General features: G+C 42.5%; 1 protein-coding gene across 1 annotated transcript in view; it reads right to left on the reverse strand.

Moving 5' to 3' along the window:
- The window catches only part of opn5.L (opsin 5 L homeolog), a 43,809-nt gene extending 21,658 nt beyond the window's left edge, over nt 1–22,151 (reverse strand). The window contains 2 exon segments of the mRNA NM_001195593.1: nt 11,648–11,799; nt 21,880–22,151. Coding sequence (NP_001182522.1) covers nt 11,648–11,777 — 130 coding nt within the window. The 5' untranslated portion in view covers nt 11,778–11,799; nt 21,880–22,151.
- Between the last annotated feature and the right edge of the window lie 594 nt (nt 22,152–22,745).

Raw genomic sequence — 22,745 nt, forward strand, 5'->3', positions numbered from 1 at the left:
ATCCGCTAACGTTTCCAATTTAAGTCTGAGCCAGATTTCTGGGGCAACGCCTTGTTTGCCCAAATCGGGGCAGTGCAGGCAAAGGCAAATTGGATTTGTGGGGGTCTTTGCACAAAAGAGTAACCCAGGGCGTGTAGGGGTTCTTAGCTGCGTCAGCCCACAGTTGGTATAGTGGGGGAGATACATTGTGATGGATCATTGGCATAATATGGACCAGTTGAGCTGCTATAAAGTAAAGATACAGGTCAGGGAGTGCCATGCCTCCCCCTCTCTTGGTCTCATTAAGGTGGCCAATCTCAACCTAGGTCTAGAAGGTCCCCATATAAATTTACTCAACATACTGTTGGTGGCATTGAATATTTTTTTAGGGAGATACACCGGTGAATGCCACAGGATATATAACCATTTCGGCAGTATGAACATTTTGATTAGCTGTATTCTACCTGCCGGGCCTATAGGAAGTGTTTCCCACGCTTTGAGTTTGTTTTGGGTCCATTTGATAAGAGCATCAATGTTTAGGGCTTGGAATTTTGTAAGTGGCAGTGCTATTTGGACTCCAAGGTAGGTAAAGGTGGTCACTACCTGAAGCGGGCATTCAGTTAACGATTCCCCCTGCCTCTGTTTATCTACCAAGAACAACACCGATTTAGCTGTGTTAGTCTGTAGGGTGGACACTCGACCGAAGTCCCTCGTAAATTCCACCAATGCTAGTAGCGACTGGTCTCGGTCCCCCAAATACACCAGTGTATCATCAGCGTATAGTTGAATTTTCTCTACCTGGTTGCCACTGTTAAATCCTATTATTCGGGGGAGGGTCTTGACTACCCGAGCAAAGGGTTCTATGGCAAGTGCAAAGAGCAGGGGCGAAAGAGGGCATCCCTGCCTTGTACCTCTAGATAGTGTGAAACTAGGAGTGTTTAATGACTCCTATACAACAGCTGGACCATTTGTACAAATTTGTCACCAAAACCCATAATCTTCATGACTTGCCAGAGGTAGGGCCATTCCACTGTGTCGAAAGCTTTAGCAATGTCTAGAGCAGCGATGGCCCTACCATTATCATGGCTATTAGATAGATTCAAAAAAAGCCTTCTGGTATTCAAACTAGTAGTTTTGGATGGGATAAACCCCACCTGATCATGGCTTACTACCTGTGTCACAACCCTGCCCAGTCTCCTAGCTAGCACCTTGGCATAGATTTTCACATCCGTTTTAAGGAGTGAGATGGGACGGAAAGACTCACATAATTGGGGGTCTTTCCCCGGTTTGGGGAGCAGAACTATAGCCGATTCGTACATAGATTGCAGAAGGTGGCCTTCCTTAATGGCATCCTTATATAATGTCAACAATAACGGTATCAGCTTTTTAGAATGTCTTTTATATAGCTCAATTGGCAAGCCATCTGAACCGGCTGCTTTACCCTGGGGGAATGAGTCTACAGCTTCATGGATTTCTAGGGCTGTTAGGTCTGCATCAAGGTATTCACTGTAGTCTTGGCTGAGCACAGGAAGCTCAACTGAGTTCAAAAAAGCTGCTATTTCAGTTTCTGAAACCTCTAATTTGCTGGTGTAAAAGTTATTATAAAAGTCTAAGAGCATATTCCTGACCACACCTGGGTCCGTTTGCAGTACCCCTTGCTTATCCTTTAATGCTGGGATTGGAGGTGGGGTATTAAGGGCTTTCGCCAAATGAGCCAGCATGCGTCCAGCTTTCTCCCCTTGCTCATACACCTTGATTTTACTGAAGTAGTGGTGGTTTAAAGCTTTAGATTTGAGGCTTTGTGCATAATTCTCCTGAGCCTCCTGAAGTAACTAGAGATTCTCAGGGGTGGGGGCTATGGCTGCCTGGGAGTCTGAGCTTGCAACTATCTCCTACAGTTTCTGTGTTGCTAATCTAGCCTGTTTTTTATATTCCGCAACATCAGCAACAATAGAGTTGCGCAAGTACCCTTTAAAGGAATCCCAAATAGGAACTGTTGTGGGGAAACCAGTATTCATGGCCTGAAAGTCGTCAATGACCCCCTCTACTGCCTTGAAGTTGTCCAATATGTTTAACCAAACCGGGTTAATAGAGGGGCGAGGCTTTTCAGCTTTGTGTGGGGGTTGGAACTGAAGTTGTAGCGGGGCATGGTCTGAGATGCCTCTAGGGAGGTAACCCCCTCTTGTGACATATGGGACAGCCGCCGTGTTTATGAGGGCCGTGTCTATTCTGGACAAAGCTTGGTGAGCAATTGTGTAACATGAAAAAAGCTGTTTATCTGGGTTAGTGGCCCGCCATATGTCTATTAGCGCTAGTGCCTCTGCCATCTTGTTGAGCCCAGTTGCTTTGTGGGAAGCTCTGCAGGGGCCTTTCTATAACCTGTCCAACTCTGGGGACATGACTTCATTGAAGTCTCCCGCTGCTATGACCAAAGTATGGGGTACTGAGTAATTTGGTCCGCTAAGACTTGCAAGACTTGAGTCTCGAACGGAGGGGGGATATAAATATTAGCTAGTAATATCTCACACGAATGGATAAAGCCATGTACAAAAATATATCGCCCCTTGGAATCCGTCTTTACGTTGCCAAATCTAAAAGGGACACTTTTACCTATTAGTATGGAGACCCCTGATGAATGGGTCGAGTACCCTGCGTGGTAGGCCCACCCGACCCAGGGCCTGCGCAAAGCCAGAGTCTTGGAACCAATTAGGTGGGTTTCCTGCAGAAAGGCTATAGCAGTATGGTGTCTTTTCAGGAAGTCCATAACTAACCTGCGCTTTATCGGGTCATTGAGTCCCCTTGCATTCCAACTAGTGATATTAATCCCCATTGTACAAGCTATGCAGAAACTTCAGAATGTAAATCAATTGCAGTAACATACATGTCAAACATTTCCTTCGAGCAATATTTATAGACAGAACATTTGGTTTATCACACTTCTTGAGCTTGTGCACGAACATTGCACTAATAACCTGCCCCAAAAATAGCATTCCCCCCTCCCCTTCCACCCTTAACCAAACTTTGGGTAGAATTTGTCCCGAAACACTCCTCTCCGCCTTCCACGTGGATTGGGGTCAATCACTCCACTCCAGACCCACCATGCAAAAAAGATCTTGAATCGCCTGGTGGTCAGGCAAGCCCAGATGGCCCTTAGGCTTTACCTCCTCCGTAACTCGAACCCCCGCACCATCATAAGGGGAAGTATTCCAATAGTAGAAAATACAAAAAAACCCCATCAAAATCTGTAAAAAGGGAAACTCCACCGAACCGGGAGCAAGAACTTGTTAGATGACTAACATAGGGGTCAACTAACTCAAGGGGTCACAGACTGGAAGTCAAGCAACACAGTTCCATTTAGGGTGGTAGAATGTATGGCTCATATCACCAAGCCAGGACTGTGATGGATCCACCCCATGTAACACTAACAGGGCTGGAGCAGTACTTAAGGTGAAGGTGGGGAAAAAACCCAGTTCAGGACAGTAGAGACCCCTTAGGGCGATCAAACTGAAACATATGTGAAAGAACTTACATACTGCACGTGGCTACAGAATGAGATGGGACTGCCACGATTGTTGCCAGCGTTGTGAGATTTTCAGAGACGCGCACCTCTTGCATCCAGCCATTGGGTGAGCTCTTGTGGCGTAGTAAAAACATGTGTGCGCCTGTCTTGTTTGAACCCGCAGCTTCGCTGGGTATAACATGGCGTAGGTGAGCCCTTCTGTGCGTAGACGATTTTTCCTGCTTTGGAAGCCTGCCCTCTGCTTTTGGACCTCCATGGAGTAGTCAGCGTAGATTGAAATAGTTGAAGCAAGGTGCTTTAAAGGCCAGCGTTAGGATCTTGTCCCTGTCACGTGCGTTTAGAAATTTTGCGATTAACGGCCTTGGAGGGGCTCCTGGGGGGGACTGCCTGGTTGAGACCCAATGTGCACGTTCGATGGCAAAGTTAGTGGATAGCTGCGCTGCCCCAAACGTATCTTTCAGCCAGGATTCTAGGAAGGCCTCAGGCGCAGTGTTCTCCGCCATCTCAGCAAACCCGGCAAACCTGAGGTTGCTGCGCCGCAGCCGATTTTCCAGGTCATCAGACTTGCGTTGGCAGTCCTCCAGCAGCCTTTTCACTGCCCCGTATTGGTCAGGGATCTCTCTGCAGGAGTCCTCCAGGTCGCTTACCCGGGTTTCCACAGCAGTCGTCCTCTCACGCAGCTTTTGCATGTCCTGCTTTATTATGGACAGATCTATCCGAATCTCCTCTGTCCTCGCATTGATAAGGGTAGTGCAGGCCGTGTTTGCTGCTTTCATTTCAGACATCACGTCTCTCAAAGTCGGGGGGGATAAAGCCTCCGGAGCTTGGGCCTTGTCGGGAATTGACTCCGCGCCATCACGGTCTGTCTCCTGTACAGGGTCATTGCGCCTCCCTTGTCGGGCCTTATCTCCGCCATTTTGAGATGAGTCCCTCTCATATTTCTCCAAGTGTACCGCCGCCTCCGAGGCTCGTTTGTTTGCCCGATTTTGGCCCATGAGCTCTCTTTGTGGTAGCGCTAGCCAATCCCCTCGTTCCAGTTTCGTTTTGCACCGGTGGTAGCAGGGTTTTTAGGGTTTAAAGCAGGGTTTGGTGCGGAGCTCCGTTAACTGCGTGCGTTCACATCAGCAGTCAGACCACGCCCCCACACACAATACTTTTAAAGGGGAAATTCATCTTAAAAATGTCTTTTCTTTGGTCACTTGAATTTCGTTATAGTTTAGGTCTTTGCTTTTTATGATCTGTGACTCTAAAATTTGTCTCAATTTAAGTTGCTGTCCTCACTGAGGACAGCAGGTTTAATTCCATTTTTGAGAAATGCTGAATAGCAAGGCCAATAACAACCATATGCACAATTAATTAGATGCCGTCTGACTGTAAGATTTAGTTATACAGTATTTTGGTGAAGTTAGGGAGAATACAAACAGAGATCAGAGCCCCGCCCTCCTATAATATGCAAAACAGCCAGCAAGAGAGGAAATGCACATTTTGTAAATAATAGCTTGCTGAGACTAGAATATTGCATATACTTATTTAAAAAATAGGGCTTTACATACCCATGGGCACAAGCTCCACATCAGTGCTACGCAATATGTTGGCGCTATATAAATACATGTTAATAATAATAAAATAATAATAGGTGGTGCCATGGAACAGATATGATAATACAAGTATGGGATCCGTTATCTGGATGCCCAAATTGGAAAAAAATATTTCCCTTTTCTCTGTAATAATAAAACAGTAGCTAATGAATCCTTATTGGAGGCAAAACCAGCCTATTGGGTTTATTTAATGTTGACATGATTTTTGTGTATGTATAAAAATCCAATTACAGAAAGATCCATTATCCGAAAAAAAAAGTTCAACCCAGAAGTCAGAAGCCAGAATTTGTAAGACCCTGAAAGGGGGGTACGAGGTCGGGCCCTGAACCATATCCGACCCACGGGTATCGGGCCAGGCGGCACATCACTAGTGACTACCCCCAGCCCAGCGCTGATAACCAGGAGTCCAGGCATGGACTTACAGTATATATAAAATATAGTGCACCTTTGCACCTCTAGAATATGATAACATGGGAAACCTTCAGCTAGATGGTCTTTAAAAATAACTAACCCACCAACGGGCCAACCTGGAGACTTACTAATACTCAGCTTTTAAATAGCATAAACAGTATGTTGTGTAATCTTTCAGGTGGAAAAAGGTTTGCCCATGATTCATTGACATGATCTCTTGGCTAAATTAGAATGAGCATCTCCAATGGTCCTAAAGGAATTCCAGCAATCAATCAGTGTATTTTACTGTATGAGGAATGTTATTTTCCTTTTCTACTGAAAATTAATTGTTTCTGCTCAAGTACAAAAAAAAAAATCTCTGTTGCTCCATCTGTTGAAATATAAGAATAATATATATCCCAGGGGCAGATGGATCACATGGAAACTGGACTGATATAGAACTCAATGTGATCTCTTTGCTTTTAAACTGCTACAGACCTATCAGACCCAGATGTATAAACAGGACTTGGAGAACAATACAACTTAAAGGGGTGGTTCACCTTTAATTTGACTTTTAGTATGTCATAGAATGGCTAATACTAAACAGCTTTTCAATTGGTCTTCATTATTCTTTTTTTTTTTTATAGTTTTGAAATATTTTATTTGGTTTTCACAATAAAAATCAATATGATAATAAACAGAATGCAGAATAAGAAGATGTTTTATATTAATGATTTGCCTTCTTCTTCTGGCTTTTTCCAGTTTTCAAATGGGGGTCACTGATTCCATTTAAAAAACAAATGCTCTGTAAGGCTACAAATGTATTGTTATTGCTACTTTTTATTACTCACTAGACATTAAGCCCGTTAAATTAACGGGCGCTAGAACATATGTTGTCACATACCTCCCAACATTTCAGAATGGGTAACATTAGTAGGCAGGGCCCCCTTTGTAGCACTGGTGGCCAGGGGGTTAATGCTGGTGGCCAGGGGGTGTTAACATTGGTGGCCAGGGGGGTGTTAACATTGGTGGCCAGGGGGTGTTAACATTGGTGGCCAGGGGGGTTAACATTGGTGGCCAGGGGGGGTTAACATTGGTGGGCAGGGGGGTTAACATTGGTGGCCAGGGGGGTTAACATTGGTGGCCAGGGGGGGTTAACATTGGTGGCCAGGGGGGGTTAACATTGGTGGCCAGGGGGGTGTTAACATTGGTGGCCGGGGGGGTTAACATTGGTGGCCAGGGGGGGTTAACATTGGTGGCCAGGGGGTGTTAACATTGGTGGCCAGGGGGGTTAACATTGGTGGCCAGGGGTGTTAACATTGGTGGCCAGGGGGGGTTAACATTGGTGGCCAGGGGGGTTAACATTGGTGGCCAGGGGGGTTAACATTGGTGGCCAGGGGGGTTAACATTGGTGGCCAGGGGGCATTGGTGGCCAGGGGGGTTAACATTGGTGGCCAGGGGGGTTAACATTGGTGGCCAGGAGGGTGTTAACATTGGTGGCCAGGGGGGTTAACATTGGTGGCCAGGGGGGGTTAACATTGGTGGCCAGGGGGGGTTAACATTGGTGGCCAGTGGGACTTACCTGTCAAGTTCGCCGGGGGCCTTTCACGCAGTTTCTCCTTAGTGACGTCTTCTTCCTCGGCGGTGGCTTCTTCTTCTCCTTTGGCGGCGGTTGATCCTCTCTTTAGACGGCATCGGTGGATCTTCTCTTCAGACAGCGGTGGATCCTCTCTTCAGACGCCGGCGGTGGATCCTCTCTTCAGGCGGCGGTGGATCCTCTTCAGCCGGCGGTGGATTCTCTTCAGGCGGCGGTGGATCCTCTTCAGGCGGCGGTGGATCCTCTTCAGGTGGCAGGCGGCAGATCCTCTCTTCGGACAGGTAATTCCAGCAGCTAACGGTCCGTGGGGCACATGCGCAGTTCCAGCAGCTACTCCTCTGTCACATGGTGCCCGAAAAATCGCTAGCGCAGGCTTCACGAGCGTTCGCCGCACTTCGCCAGGCGAATTTACTCTCTGGTCGGCGTCTATCTATTTCGCTATTGTAAATTCGCCAGAGACGCTAGCGTAAATTCGCCAGAGACGGTCCGTGGGGCACATGCGCAGTAGCGCAGTTCAACGGACACAGGGACTGGACGCAGAGACACTTGAACTTTATTATATAGGATATTTCTATTCAGCCCTTTCTTATTCATATTCCAGTCTCTTATTCAAATCAGTACATGGTTGCTAGGGTAATTTGGACCCTAGCAACCAGATTGCTGAAATTGCAAACTGGAGAGCTGCTGCATAAAAAGCTAAATAACTCAAAAACCACAAATAATAAAAAATGAAAACCAATTGCAAATTGTCTCAGAATATCACTCTCTACATCATACTAAAACTTAACTCAAAGGTGAACAACCCCTTTAAAGGTCAGCCCCCCTCCCCTCCAGAATTACGTGGGGTGAATACAGCCAAATCTGTTTTGGGATAACAGTGGCTCCATCTGCAGATATGAGATCTCACCTGATGCAGAACAGTCCAGTGTCGGACTGGCCCATGGGAAACCAGGAAAAGGTTCCCGGTGGGCCCAGGTATCAGTGGACCCTCCTGCTGCTAAACATTTGGCCTATTTCATGGTCATTCCCTATTTCTATGAGAACAAAGAGGCTAAATAGATGGAAAAATAGAGTATAGTCTGTAAAGAAAAGAGACTAGGAGAAGGAAGAAAAATAGTACTGAGAGTGGGCCCCTGGTCTAAGATTAATTGGTGGGCCCCTAGTCAAAGGTTTTTTGGTGGGCCCCTGGTGTCTCAGTCCGACACTGGACCAGTCACTGGCATCACAGAATCCCCCTGTGTTATTACAGAGTCAGATAAGGATATGATGGAAATGTTGGATATTAGAGCGAACAACGAGGGAATTGAATTCTGTATGGGACTTATGGGAAGAGCAGGGAAGTTGGTGGGTCACAAGATAGTCACGGCCGTTGCCTCCGAGGCTGGAATGATTGGGGAATAACTCTGACACTGTCAGCTTCCTCAATCAGCAAATTCTATCAACGTGTTTTTCTGCTCAATTGGAATGAGTACAAGACATTTGTCTGTTTGTTGCTGCTCATCTTGGCATAAAATGACACCAGTTTGGCACGGCCTCCTCCACAAATAGGATAAGTAAACCTTTAGAATAAGTGAATATAAAATTGGCGAGAGTGCTATTCTCAGCACTTTTGTAATTTACATTCATTATTTATTTTCTTTTAATTCCAAGATATAAGGGATACATGTACTGTTCATATGAAAGAATTTTGTTACAACAGCGCCACCTGCTGGTCAGTTTCCCACCAGTCTGACCACCGAGTAGTCAAGGAAGTTGTCAGGAGAAAGAAAGAGGCTGCTCTGATGTTCTTCTGATTAGGAAAAGAAATAGAAACTTTCTCAAATCTTTCCTAAGCAGAAGAACATCAGAGCAGCCTCTTTCTCTCTCCTGACAACTTCCTTGACTACTCGGTGGTCAGACTGGTGGGAAACTGACCAGCAGGTGGCGCTGTTGTAACAAAATTCTTTCATATGAACAGTACATGTATCCCTTATATCTTGGAATTAAAAGAAAATAAATAATGAATGTAAATTACTAAAGTGCTAAGAATAGCACTCTCATCAATTGTACATTCACTTATTTTAAAGGTTTACTTATCCTTTAAGTGAAAACTTAAGGATCCAGGAGGAGCAAGGGAAATTGTGACTAGAGGGAACATATGCAGTGCATTTAAGTTTCTAGGGTGCATTTACTACTGTGGCCCTTAGATGGCCATATATATATATATATATATATATATAGCACCTGCATGTAGCCTTTGAGTAGTGCAAGCAGCACACTTGGCCAGGCGTGGAGCTGAAAGCAAAACTGTGGGTATGGTGGTACTTATCTCTTATCCTGAGCCTGCTGTAAGTCTTATCCTGGGCCTGCTGTAAGTTTAGGGTTCAAGACCACCTTGCAGCACCTTCATTGCCCCTTCTTAATGATGGGGCACCACCACCCATATGCTGCCCATTCCATGGCAGGCGCGAGCGGGAAACACAGAGGGCAGGATTTGCACCTGGCAGCCAGGTGCTATGAAAGAATAGCAATTTGCACCCGCTTTAGCACTCCAACTGCACCTTAAAATTCAACTAAGTTGATAACTGCAGAGATAATCAGCTACTCAGTATCACTATAGGATATCTCCGCTTACATTTGTAGTCTAGAAACATCAGAAAGGGCAGAAGGTAAAAATCAATGGGAATATATTTTATAGCCTATATTTCAATTGGGTTCATGGTTTCAGGCCACAGTCTCAAAGGGGCTCCTTGTCCAGTAAATGATATAAGTTCTGGTCTCTTTACTATTTCTGAATGGTATATCAAGTCTGTAGTTAAAGGGGTTGTTCACCTTTGAGTTGACTTTTAGTTTGGTGCACAGAGCAATATTCTAACACAATTCTCAACTAGTTTTAATGTTTTATTATTTGTGGTTTTTGAGTTATTTAGCATTTTATTCAGCAGCTCTCCAGTTTGCAGTTTCAGCAATATGGTTGCTAAGATCCAACTTACCCTAGCAACCATGCACTGCTTTTAAATAAGAGTCTGGAATATGAATAGGGGAGGCCTGAATAGAAAGACGAGTAATAAAAAAAATAGCAATAACAGTAAATGTGTAGCCTTACAGAGCATTTGTTTTTCAAAACTGGAAAGAGGCAGAAGAAGAAGGAAAATAACTAAATAACTAGACCAATTGAAAAGTTTCTTAGAATTCTATAACATACTAAAAGTTAACAAAAAGGGGAAGCGTCCCTTTAAGAAATAGATGGTGGGTAACAGGTTGAATGTCTCTTATCGACATATTGTTTTTATCTGGATGGGCTTCACCTCTGCTGAGAGCACTGTAAGCAATTAATTAGTAAGGAATAGCTTGGTTAGATTTGGTCTGGATCATTGATGAGTGTCACCACAGTAGGGAGACCCTTGATGTTTTCTGTATTGGGGCCCTCCGCTGGGTATGTCTACCCCTAGGCTTAAATAAGTGTTTGAGGGGATTATGGTGGGTGTTTATGAGCCCTCGAGTCACATTCTGGGGCGTAACAAACCATCCAGGGCCCCACTGTAGTACATCTCTATCCATCTCTTTCCTCCAAAACTGGCCCTATAGAGTGTTTATGTGAATATGATAGCGACCTTAGATTGCAAGCTCTGCTGGGGCAGGGTCTGAGGGGAATGATGATTTCAGTAAAGCTCTGCAGAATGTGTCAGCTCTATATAAAGGTTTAAAATAGGAGCCATTAATTTGCTGCACATCTCAGAAGTGTATTGGCCTGCATCTTACACAACAAAGGAGAAAGGCTTTTCAACAACACACAATCAGGGGACGTCTGAGCTGCTAAGAGCCCAATCAATACAAAGGCGTATTGAGCAGCAGAAACGTGTCGGGCTCAGGAGGGCTAATCATTTGCTTGTGAACAGATAAGAGACATGGAAGAGGAACAGTAAACATGTTAAGTGCCGTTCTCTTTATGGCCGGCACTAGAATTCAATAGCTGCTGCACTGTGAGCTGTAAATCTTAGGAATTATAGCGAATATCAAATCTGTATCAAATATCAGATGAGATATCATAGAGGCCGCAACTGATACTTAACTGAAGAAAGGCAATTGATTGAAGGATCAGAAAGATGATTGCGCCTGTGTATAAAGGTGTTGGTTTTGGCCACATCTTACGTAAGTGGATGAGTTTACAAAACATGTTGAAAATTAAGACCCAGGCAGGAGGAAGCAGACCCTGAAGCTGCAGAGGGACAAGGAATTCAGAGGGTCCACTTAGGCACTAATTCATGAATATTTTCAATATACTGTAGTAGAAAAAAACAATATTTTGGGGGACCTTAATCGGTGGCATAACTAGAGTGCGTATGCCAGTGACCTTTATTAATTTTAATTTTAACCTTAATTAACTTTTTGTCCCTCTTTCTATTTTACAAATGTTGGGAGTCCTTCCTTAGGGAGCTGTTATTGCCAGGGCTCCCTTTATTAGGTCCACGTACTTTAACCTGCTCACGACTCCCGCCAGCACCCTAAATATAACCACTTTCAGGTCCTATAATAATAATAATAATAATAATAATAATAATAATAATAATAATAAAATCTTACCTATGGCCATTAAATAAACCCCGGCAAAAATATCAGCTTCTTTGGAGAGTTTGGAGGCGAATGGGTCAGAGTCTCTCTCATAATGAGGAATGTAACCTCTCTCCTCCCAATAAGTGCTGTTCTCTGCCATCCTACTGTAGTGTCATCAGAACCTGCACAGAAAAAGCATGTCATTTAAACAGAGCAACTGCAATGCATCTACTGTATGTAACAACACAGTACCATGTGCATTGGTGCCCAACTACTGGCTGCCCAGCTATTTTTGGCATAGATGTTGCCCACTATTTATATCTAACAAGCTTTAACCAATGGTTTGTTGAACATCAACTCCTTGTACCATCTGAAAGCCTTAACATACTTCAACAAAAACTGCAGACAGGAGTGTAACTTGGCACAGCAAGAAATCTTGTCCCAAATGTGACTCCCCAATGCAGGTCTATTTGTCATTTGAATGCAATGCTGTAAGGCTTGAACCAATATTCCCATAAGATCATCTTAGTCATAAAAACTCTGCAGAAAAGTATGCACAAGTATTAATCAGCAAAGTGGCGAATCAATGAAAAAGAATATTAGGACAGAACATACTGTATAAAGAAAATAATTTTAATGTGAAAAACGCACAGTTCTGACCATTGAAATTCATATAACTAGTCCTATTGTGCCCTTGTCTGAATCAAACCCAGCACTATAAGCTGAGAGGCAGAAATCTATGCATTATGCAAAAAAACAGGCTTTTCTCTGGCTTATGGTTGGTCTTGTAACATATAGGCAGCCTCTCTATGTTGGGTTAGTGGTATCTGCATATATAACAAGTCATTTCCATGTTTGTTCGTATCATCGTTCTATAACGTGTATGTACTCAGCGTTACACAACCAGCACTGCAAGTACAAAGCATCTCTATGTGGCCCTGTTATTTCAACCAATAATAAACACTTAATCCCTTCTAATGAGGGGATCTACAGTAATTGCTGCCCTTCCAGGTCAGAGTAAAATATAATGTGGTCCTTGCATTTCAACGTGGATACATCACATCTGATGAAAATGCATCATTTGACTTTCATATTGAAATGTGCTCGGCATGAGTCTATGGCAAAACAAACAAGTGTGGCCTGCATGGAGACTTAAATGAAAATACTGTACTATATTTGTGCAGAGCTGCCTTCAGGGGGTCCAAACAGGGGTGAACACCCTGGACCATGGATTTTAGGGTGGCCCTGTAGAGCAGAAGCTTTAGGTAAGATAAGTGGACAGAAGAAACTAAAATAGGCCTAATGGAGGCAGCAGGGCAAGATGGCAACAGTTGGGCAAAATGGTCACAGTAAAGTTGGCCATACACGTGGAGATCCACTCATTGGGCTAGGCCACCAAAACTGTGTATGAATTTTCCAGTTAATACCCTAAAAGCCTTTACAAGCACATAGGGCTATGAAGCAATTTTTCATGGTAAATTCGGTGATATAAATGTTCCATTTTGGTTGTTTTACTGATACTTTATTGCTCCATAGCACAACCTACAAGGTACTGCTTAAAGAATTCTTCATTTTAGATTGATTCAATTTACCTCAAATCTTAGTAGAGAAACCTTTAGGGTTGGGTGAGGAGACCTTCACAATGCAAGTTAGAAGCCTACTGAAACCACAAGGTATTCATAACCCTCATGCCACACACATAGCACTGCCTTAAAACCAAAAATACCACGTAAATAATAATAACCAACCCAACGTAACTCCAAGTTGATGGCATAAGGATTATGCTTTCTATTTCAATTTAGTTCATTTGGGATTAAACAACAACTGTCCATCAAGTCTCAACCATTTCCCATTTATGGATGTAGTCAATTCCATCAGATTTCCCCTTGAACATTAATGGAGGCTTCAGTTCGAGTGAGTAGGAGATGTGTTTTTTTCAAACAACTAAATCCCCCTGGAATAATTTCTCTATAATGAAGTGATTGATCAGAAACAGTAATGAACTATATATTTGCATTCCCCAGCCATAAGGACCACCTGTTACTGGTGCTTTGGCACCAAGCAATATCAGTGGGGTTTTTTCAGCCATTTGGCAGTGAAATCTATGAATAACTGACTCAGAAGTAGAAAAAGTGCCCATCAGAGGGAAGAGGTCTCATTTACAAAGTGCAAGAACTATTTGCTTGAATCTCTAGGGATGGGCAGTTATGTTTTGGGCTTCTGTACCAGCCCAAGGCAACCACAACCCTTTAGCAGTAAAGATGTGTCTCCAAAGATGCCCCAGTAGCTCCCCATCTTCTTTTCTGCTGATTCACTGCACATGCTCTGTGCTGCTGTCGCTTACTGAACTTAGGGACCCACTCACAATATACAGTACACATAGAATAGAAATGTCACAATATAAGGCTGATTAGTAATTAATACAGATAATTACTACATGGCAGCACAGAAACCAGTGCACTTAGCATCAGAATTTAATAATCAGCAAACCTGTAGCATCAGCTTATATTACAGGGGAAGCTCATTTTCTGCTGGATAATTAGTGACGACCCCTAAGCTTAGCTTCTCAACAGCCAATCAGAGCCCCCTGAGCATGTGAGTGTCACAGACACTTTCCAAGATGGTGACCCCCTGTGACAAGTTTGAAGTCCTGGATCATTGCTGCTATTTACAAGCTGAAACTTTAGCCTCGTGCAATAAGTTCACTATATAAAATATGGCATTTTTAGCCCATAAAGTTTTAGGGTTTAGTTCTCCTTTAAAGAGTACTTCCCTTAGCTACCCTTCCTTTCTGATGTCCCAAATGGATAGAAAATGAACCTGAACCATAGTAATTATAGGATGAGTCAGAATATAAATAGTAGTAAGCCTCTAATTATATATGTTTGGGTCAAGTTATTAATAGGACTTTACACCATGTAGAACAAGAGGACCAGGACTGAAAAAACCTGCACTAGAATAACCCTTTACAAAACTGAAGCAGCAAGTTGAAGTCTTGGCTGAGTTCCACTGAAGTCGTAAGAGCGGCAAAATGAGAATCTCTCTTAAAAATAATTTAATATCCAGTGGAGGCACGACGGAGTGAATCTGGCACAGAACCACTGGCACCATTTCTAAGGAGACATTATTCCATTTCATAACAAACAATCAGACAAATGTCCCCCCGTTTTATTACTGAATTATATGATTTATATTGATGGAACTGGATGAGAAGGTGAAGTTTATGAACAGAAAGTAAAAGATTAGAGCAAAGAGGAAGAAATGGCATCAGACTGATCAAACTTTTAATGGTGCACTTGACTCCTGAAACTCCACCTGGGGTCTGAACATTGACTACTACCACAATACACCATGTAGTTCATTTCACCCTTCAGCAAATGTGTTGCTGTTTTTTTTAATTTTTTCTCTCTTTATTTGCCATATTTACCAACGTATAAATAAAATCATAATAGTACATAAGAAAAAGGCAAATGAAAAGAAGTTTCAAAAATAATATACACAAAATAGAATTATACAAATAAATCAAAGCATGCAATGTCTAATCATGATTGCAGTATGGACGTTAGTAATCCTATGGTTGTTCAGAGAGAAACTTATCCCAAGGTGACCATATGGAGGTATGTAGATCAAGTTTGTCTTCCAGGAGAGCCGATAAATGTAGACTGTAGAAATGTAAGTCTGTTAATAACATGTGAGATAGGAAGGGAAGGAGCCAACCAATGTAGGGAAATAACCCAACGTGTAGCTGCTAATATCTGGAATATAAGCTTGCATACATGCGAGGCTAATTTAGGGTAGGGTAAAGATAAAAGGCGTTGCTATTTTTGAGTGCAAACAATACCAAGAACAGCCATGTCACAGAAATCAAGTCCAATTATAACTGGATTCTAATTTAAGTTGACCTTTGTTTTTCTTCACTACCTGATGAAGAAGGACGTTGCCAACTGACTGTTGTGTACAAGATTCCACTAAGTCGGAAGATCACTTGGCTTGGAGCAAAGTAGACTTACGGATAAAGTGCACCATTCTAGGGATTTGCTAACCAAGGAGTGACCACATATTCCATTGTGATCAACACTGGATGAGTTGATGAGTCCATAGAAAAGTATGGATTCTCCAATCAAACCAACTGGTTTTATGAATTTAAACACTGAATAATTGGGGGTTTAGGTTTTTCCTAAGGGGTATTAGGGTTAAAGATGTTTCTTAAAATGTTTTAGGGTTAAAGGTTGCCCACAAGAGATTCAGGGTTACTTTATAGAGGTGAAACAGGAAACAGTTTACAGTAATGTCCTACAGGTTTTTGGGGATTCTCAGTATTTCATAAGTTATTTTTTTGGAGAGCTTTAATGTCAGATTGGAAAGATATTGGTGCAAGTTGCTCTCTAACTACTGTCTGGACCAGGGGTCCCAACCTTTTTTACCTGAGAGCCACACTCAAATATAAAAATTGTTGGGGAGCCACACAAGCAAGAAAAATTCCTTGGGGTTGCCAAATAAAGGCTGTGATAGGCTAATGGGTCGCCTAATGTGGAAGGCTAGCTTATAGGATGCTCTGGAGTAAACCAGTGTCTTCAAAACTGAATTTAAGCCAGGGATTTCAAAATAAGCACTTATTAGGAGTCCATTGGGAGCCAATGGGAGTGGAGAGCAACATGTCGCTCGTGAGCTACTGGTTGGGGGTCACTGGTCCAATGGGACAAACTCTAAGCAGTGTTCCCATGAAGTACCGTATGCTTCCATTGTAGGTCTTGCACCTTATTGTCTCTTATGGCTAGACCTTTACCAATTGAAAGTGACCTGATTAGTAATGCTTGGGTAGCTGGATTAGGGTTAAAGGCTCAGTAACCTTACAGGATGAAAATGCCTTAAAATCATGACATTTTAATTATTCCTTTACAAACTGCACCAAAACCACTCAAGGAGACAACCCTGGTCCTCCATACCAGATCTCCTGGGCTCATTGCAGAACTGGAGCATGAGTAGAGGAAACTCCTCGCCAAACATAATAAACGGAGATAAGACCAAAAAAAGACGGTGGAAGGTATAACGAATGTCCCTAATCTTCCATTTTCCTGAATTTGACATCATTTTTTTCTGGTTCTTTAGACATTTTGCATGAATAATCTAAGATTCTGCTCTTCTCTATGAAACTAGTAATGGTGATCACCAGAAGAGGTGAATGCAAAAATGTTCAAATTGTTTGGTTTATCCAGGTCTCGTCTCTTTACTTTCTAGCACCTTAATTTACCCTGATATATCCAACTACTTCTTCAAGGGCATAGTCTCCACCCACCCTTGCTATAAATGAACACATGTATTGTTGTGCTTTACATGGTAAGTGCCTTTAGCAAACATTTAAGTGGCTGGAGCAAGACTATAATTATCTGTTTTGAAGCAGAGACACAGGGTTAAAGACACACTGGAAAACAACTCATGGCTTGGTGGGTACAGCTGCTACTCATTCTTATCAGGAATATACAATACAATATAGACACAGGACAGAGAACTTATGTTTCATGAAAGTAGGTAGACGCACGCTGGCTTTTATTATATTATAATTAATGAGAACCCCGTAGTCTGTTAATGTCATGGGCTTGGCATTTCTTTCTCCACGGCCTTTTCTTGTGACTATTAATGGAATCTAGTTGGCACAATACTAAAGTCTAGAATATCCTCCCAATGTTCAAAAAAAACATTAAGTAACAAGGGTGTGAATCCCAGCACTTAGGATCATTAATAATGAATCTGACAATATTATGAAAGATGCAAAATAGGTTTCTATTTATAGACCAATTGATTTACTTGAAGCAGACTTGGGTTTTGCAGCAGACCCTGTGTTTTGGGCCCCTGTCTCTGGACACCTCTTCTGCCACGAGGTCTGCTGTATGGAAGTTATGGCACTGGTTTGAGTTGGAAGCTGTTGGGAAATGCTGGGAATTGTAGATTGGCAACTGGAGGGCTGCAGGTTGGACATTTCATATTTATATAATTTCCTGCAACTCAGATGGGGAGCTGGGGCACATATTAATAGTGATGAGTGAATTTCTCCCGTTTCGCTTCCTTCGTAAAATTCGTGAATTTCCCACAAAATTTGCGAAACTGAGAAAAATTTGTAAAACTCGTAAATTGACACCCCGTCAATTTTGACGCCACGTTAAAGTCAATGGAAGTCCGAATAGTGATGCGCGGCGATTTTGGCGCAATCGACTTCAGAATTTTCGCCAGTGAATTTTCACAGGAGCTTTGCAAATTTGAGAAACGTGGATTTATTCGCCCATCACTACTAGGGGCCCTTGTTCTAAGACTGTTACAGACACCTGTCTATATAAATAGAGTTCAGGGCTCATTTACAATCTCGGGGTGCACAATGAAAGGGATGGTAGAGCGCACCCCTTGGTGTTCAATTAAAGGAGTGGTTCACCTTTGAGTCAACTTTTAAATATGATGTAGAGAGTGATATTCTGAGACAAATTGCAGTTGGTTTTCATTTTGTATTATTTGTGGTTATTTAGCTTTTTATTCAGCAGCTCTCCAGTTTGCAATTCCTGCAATCTGGTTGTTAGGATCCAAATTCCCCTAGCAACCATGCATCGATTTGAATAAAAAACTGGAATGTGAATAGGAGAGGCCTGAATAGAAAGATGAGTAATACAAAGTAGCAATAACAATAAATGTGTAGCCTTACAGAGCATTTGTTTTTAGATGGGGTCGGTGACCCCCATTTGAAAGCTGGAAAGAGTCAGAAGAAGGCAAATAATATAAAATAAAAATTAAATAATAAAAATCAATTGTAAAGTTGAACCACCCCTTTAATAGGGACTTGTGCCCCATGGGGTTGTTGCTCTCTGCATGCTGCATCAGCACTTTTGGGAGGTGCAGCCCTGTCCTTATTGTTTGCTATTGGGTCCCAATTTTGGCTGCACCCCCCTCTGCTCCCTAACTTTTTCATGCAAACCACGTGCAAGTTATGGGCCGGTAGTGGACAGGAGGGGGACACCTGTGGGCTACCTCCCCCCCCCGCCTGCCCCTTTTGAAGAAGATTGCACTCGATTCAACAGCCTCCGAAAAATGCGCAGAGGCCTGTGGCTACTCACACAATGCCCCACCAGTAAGCAAATGCAAAAAAATGGCTTTTAAATGCAATTCGTACACGGCAAGGGACATTGTAAATGATACCTTATAACTAGGGATGCACCGAATCCACTATTTTGGATTCGGCCGAATCCCTGAATCCATCTTGGAAGATTCGGCCGAATACCGAACCAAATCCGAACCCTACTTTGCATATGCAAATTAGGGGCTGGAAAGGAAAAAGTGGAAAAAAATTGGTTTGCTTTCTTGTTTTGTAACACAGTCGCATGAAATCCCGCCCACCCCACAATTTGCATATGCAAATTAGGATTCGGATTCGGTTCGGCCAGGCACAAGGATTCGGCCGAATCTGAATCCTGCTGAAAAAGGCCGAATCTTGGCCGAATCCTGAACCGAATCCTGGATTCGGTGCATCCCTACTTATAACACAAAATAAACATATAGGAATGCTGGTTTCTTAGTCTGTAGGTAAGCAGATTTAATAGAAATATTGGCATTTAAAGTTGCTTTAGCTTTGGTAGCAGCCAAAACAATATACAGGTATGGGATCTGTTATCCCGAAACCCATTATCCAGAAAGCTCCAAATTTCAGGAAGGCCGTCTCCCATAGACTCAAAATAGTTGAATTTTTTTTCTTTTTTTCCCTGTTATAAGAAGACAGTAGCTTGTACTTGATCCCAACTAAGATATAATTAATCCTTATTGGAGGCAAAACAATCTTATTGGGTTTAGCAAACTGAAGGTATGAAGAAATTATGGAAAGATCTGGAAAACCAAAAGTCCTGAGCATTCTGGATAACAGGTCCCATTCCTATAGCAGCTCTGATTCAAACATATAAAAGTAGGGCTCCTTGCTCCGATAGGGCTCTAGGCAAGATTTTGAGGTGCTCTGAAAGGATAAGTAAACCTTTAAAATAAGTGAATGTAAAATTGATGAGGCTGCTGTTCTAAGCATTTTTGTAATTTAAATTCATTATTTATTTTATAAAGGGATACATGTGATGTTAATATGAAAGAATTTTGTTACAACAGTGCCACCTGCTGGTCAGTTTCAGACCAGTCTGACCACCAAGTAGTCAAGGAAGTTGTCAGGAGAAAGAAAAAAGGCTGCTCTGATGTTCTTCTGCTTAGGAAAAAAATTATAAACATTTCTCAAATCATCAGAGCAGCCTCTTTCTCTCTCCTGACAACTTCCTTGACTACTTGGTGGTCAGACTGGTGGGAAACTGACCAGCAGGTGGCGCTGTTGTAACAAAATGCATTCATATTTACATGTATTCATTAATATCTTGGAATTAAAAGAAAATAAATAATGAATGTAAATTACAAAAGTGCTTAGAATAGCACTCTCATCAATTTTACATTCACTTATTTTAAAGGTTTACTTATCCTTGACGACTTCCTAATAAATACTGGTAGAAGTTTACTCCAGTGCAGAAACCCAATAGCTACCAATCAGCAGTGCATTTAAGTCTGTTGGGGATAACGAAAACACATTTCTGGTTTGTTTTTGGAAAAGAAACTTCGGAATTGGGATCTTTAGGTTTCCAGATGAAATATCGGAGAAGCGGTCAGGAAGCCGAGACACAAATTAGCGGTACCGGGTGAACATTCCGAATTTTTTTCTTATCTTGGATTCCCAGAAAGGTTCTGCTAATGCCTTAATATAATGCGCCCTGAGGGTTTTGCCATCCTGCAATGTAATGTTTAGATAAACAGCACAAACCTCCAGCCCCAAAGGCAGATTTATTATTCACCCAAACCTTATCTATGCACCAAGGAGTATTCCGACACAGGCAGCACCACATTGAGGGGCATTTGTATCTGTTATTGAATGTGGGATTTGTTTAGCCCTTTCTGTTCTCTGCTTCTGATGCAGAAGTCGGTCCCTGTCCGTGTCTGTTAATCATCTGCTTCTGCTACAATCATAATTCAAAAGTCAGAACCAGCAGTGCCGAGAACAGAAAGGAGCAGATACCGCATTCAATAGCCATTCCAGTTACACGTAAGCCTGGGAAGTGAGTGTAAAGGGGAAAGTTGTTTAAAAGGAAGTGAATCGACGCTGATAAAGGCAGAGTAAAATAAGTGGCGTGTTTATAACGCTGTCCATCAGGATCCCCGAAATCATTCATTCAAAAAGAACCAGATTTTTTTACATAAAACATTATCATTTTATCTTTCTTTAGATTTAAAAGGAAATTTTGTTTGTTTTAAGGTAGTTTTCTGTGACTTTTGAATTCAGGTGTATTGTCTTGTTACTAGGGTCACCATCAGGCAAGGATTGGGAAGATGGATAAGGGAATAAATAGACGGATCAGAACAATAGAAAAAAAATAATCTCCCAATAAATTTGCTGGCTGGTTGCTAAGGATACTGCCTTAGCAACCAGATACCATTCTATTTTCAGATAGGAGTCTGGCAGAATAGAAAGAACTGAAAAATAAAAGCAAATTGCAAAGTGGTTCTTAAAATCTTGTTGTTTCAAGGGGAACTCCCTGCTGACACCTGGAACATACAAGGTAATTTAACCAATAATATGAATTTATTCTGTACGGTGACTTCCCCAGTCCAACCTCTTCTTAACTCACTCCTCCAACCAGTGGTTAGTGAAATACAGTTCACAGAATTCTCTCCCAGCCACTGGCACCTGAACTGGAAGTCTCTCCTTATATCCACCACCTCTTTCACAAATAGACCTGTTGGGATTCGTCACAATCTTATGTAGTCAATCGAGTTGCTTAATTCTGTTCTGTGACATCACAACTGGAAACATCTCATTTATACAGATAGTGAACTACAGCTCCCAGCATTCCTCCCCAGCCTACAGCAGATAAGTAGTTATTTGAGGGGGAGACACAGGGTTACAGAGTTAGAGAAGAGGGTCTTCAAGGGCACAGAGTGCTCCAAAATTTGTGGGGTCACTTCAAAGCAGCAGTAGGTCCCCACATTGGTCCTCCAATCTGTCTCACTCTGACTGTTGGTGAACTACAACTCCCAGATCCCCAATAACAGACAGGGGCTGCCCAGGCAATCCTTGCATATACATATGGTGAGAAAACAGTTACGTAATGACTCCCATCCCATTTGCCAATACCCTATTGCATAGGAATTCCCTTTAAGGCAGAGCAGAGCACAAGGTTCCCCAATAGACATTGTATGGGACTTACTTAATTCGTGGCAACAGATAATCAACACCTTGATCTTCACATATCTCCTGGAGCAGTGCGGTCCTCCTGCCGTATATCCAAGCAAGGGCAAGTTACAGCCAACAAATTACAAGGTTTATTTCCAATAAAAAATAAAAACAGCCCTTGTTGTGCCTCCTGCTGCCCAGTCTGGTGAAATGCCAGTGACAACTGCCAAGTGAAGAGGTGCCAGGCTGTAATCCACAGGGCAGATCTTCTATCTATTCACTATTCTTCTCAGGCTTATATAGAGCTCAGCCCTGCACTGCTGTCAGCACAGAATGACTCCTGAGGGGAGGCAGGACTATTATCTTCTCTCTCTACCCGTCGTATGATGTTCCAATCATTATCCAGAGATGCTGCTGGGAGGGGGGCTGCCTGACACCGCCGCTTCATGTTAACAGGGGAAAGTGCCATGTCACTGCATTTGCCTCATTACTATTCTCATTATTCTCATTATTCATCTCAAAACAAGCAACAGGTGTCTGTGCACCACAACAATTATTCAAGGCAGTGTTATTTAGCCACAACGATTTAGCCTTCCCACAGACCGGGCTAGATGCGCCCAAATTGGATCTGACGATACCGACCAAAAGGAAGGAAAAAGTTGAGCAAATGAGAAAAACAAAAAGGGAACGTACGGCTCGTTCGATTTAATTAAAGGGGTGGTTCACGGAAATATTTAGCATGTTATAAAATGTCCTATTTCTAGCAACTTTGTCGTTGGTCTTTATTATTTATTTTTTTAATAGTTTTAGAATTACTTGCCTTCCACTTACATTACATCTTTCCTGCTTTCAGATGAAAGGGAGTCACTGACCCCAGCAGCCAGGGGCGGAGGTTAGGGG

Source organism: Xenopus laevis, chromosome 5L, assembly GCF_017654675.1.
Source record: "Xenopus laevis strain J_2021 chromosome 5L, Xenopus_laevis_v10.1, whole genome shotgun sequence".
Classification (NCBI taxonomy): Eukaryota; Metazoa; Chordata; class Amphibia; order Anura; family Pipidae; genus Xenopus; species Xenopus laevis.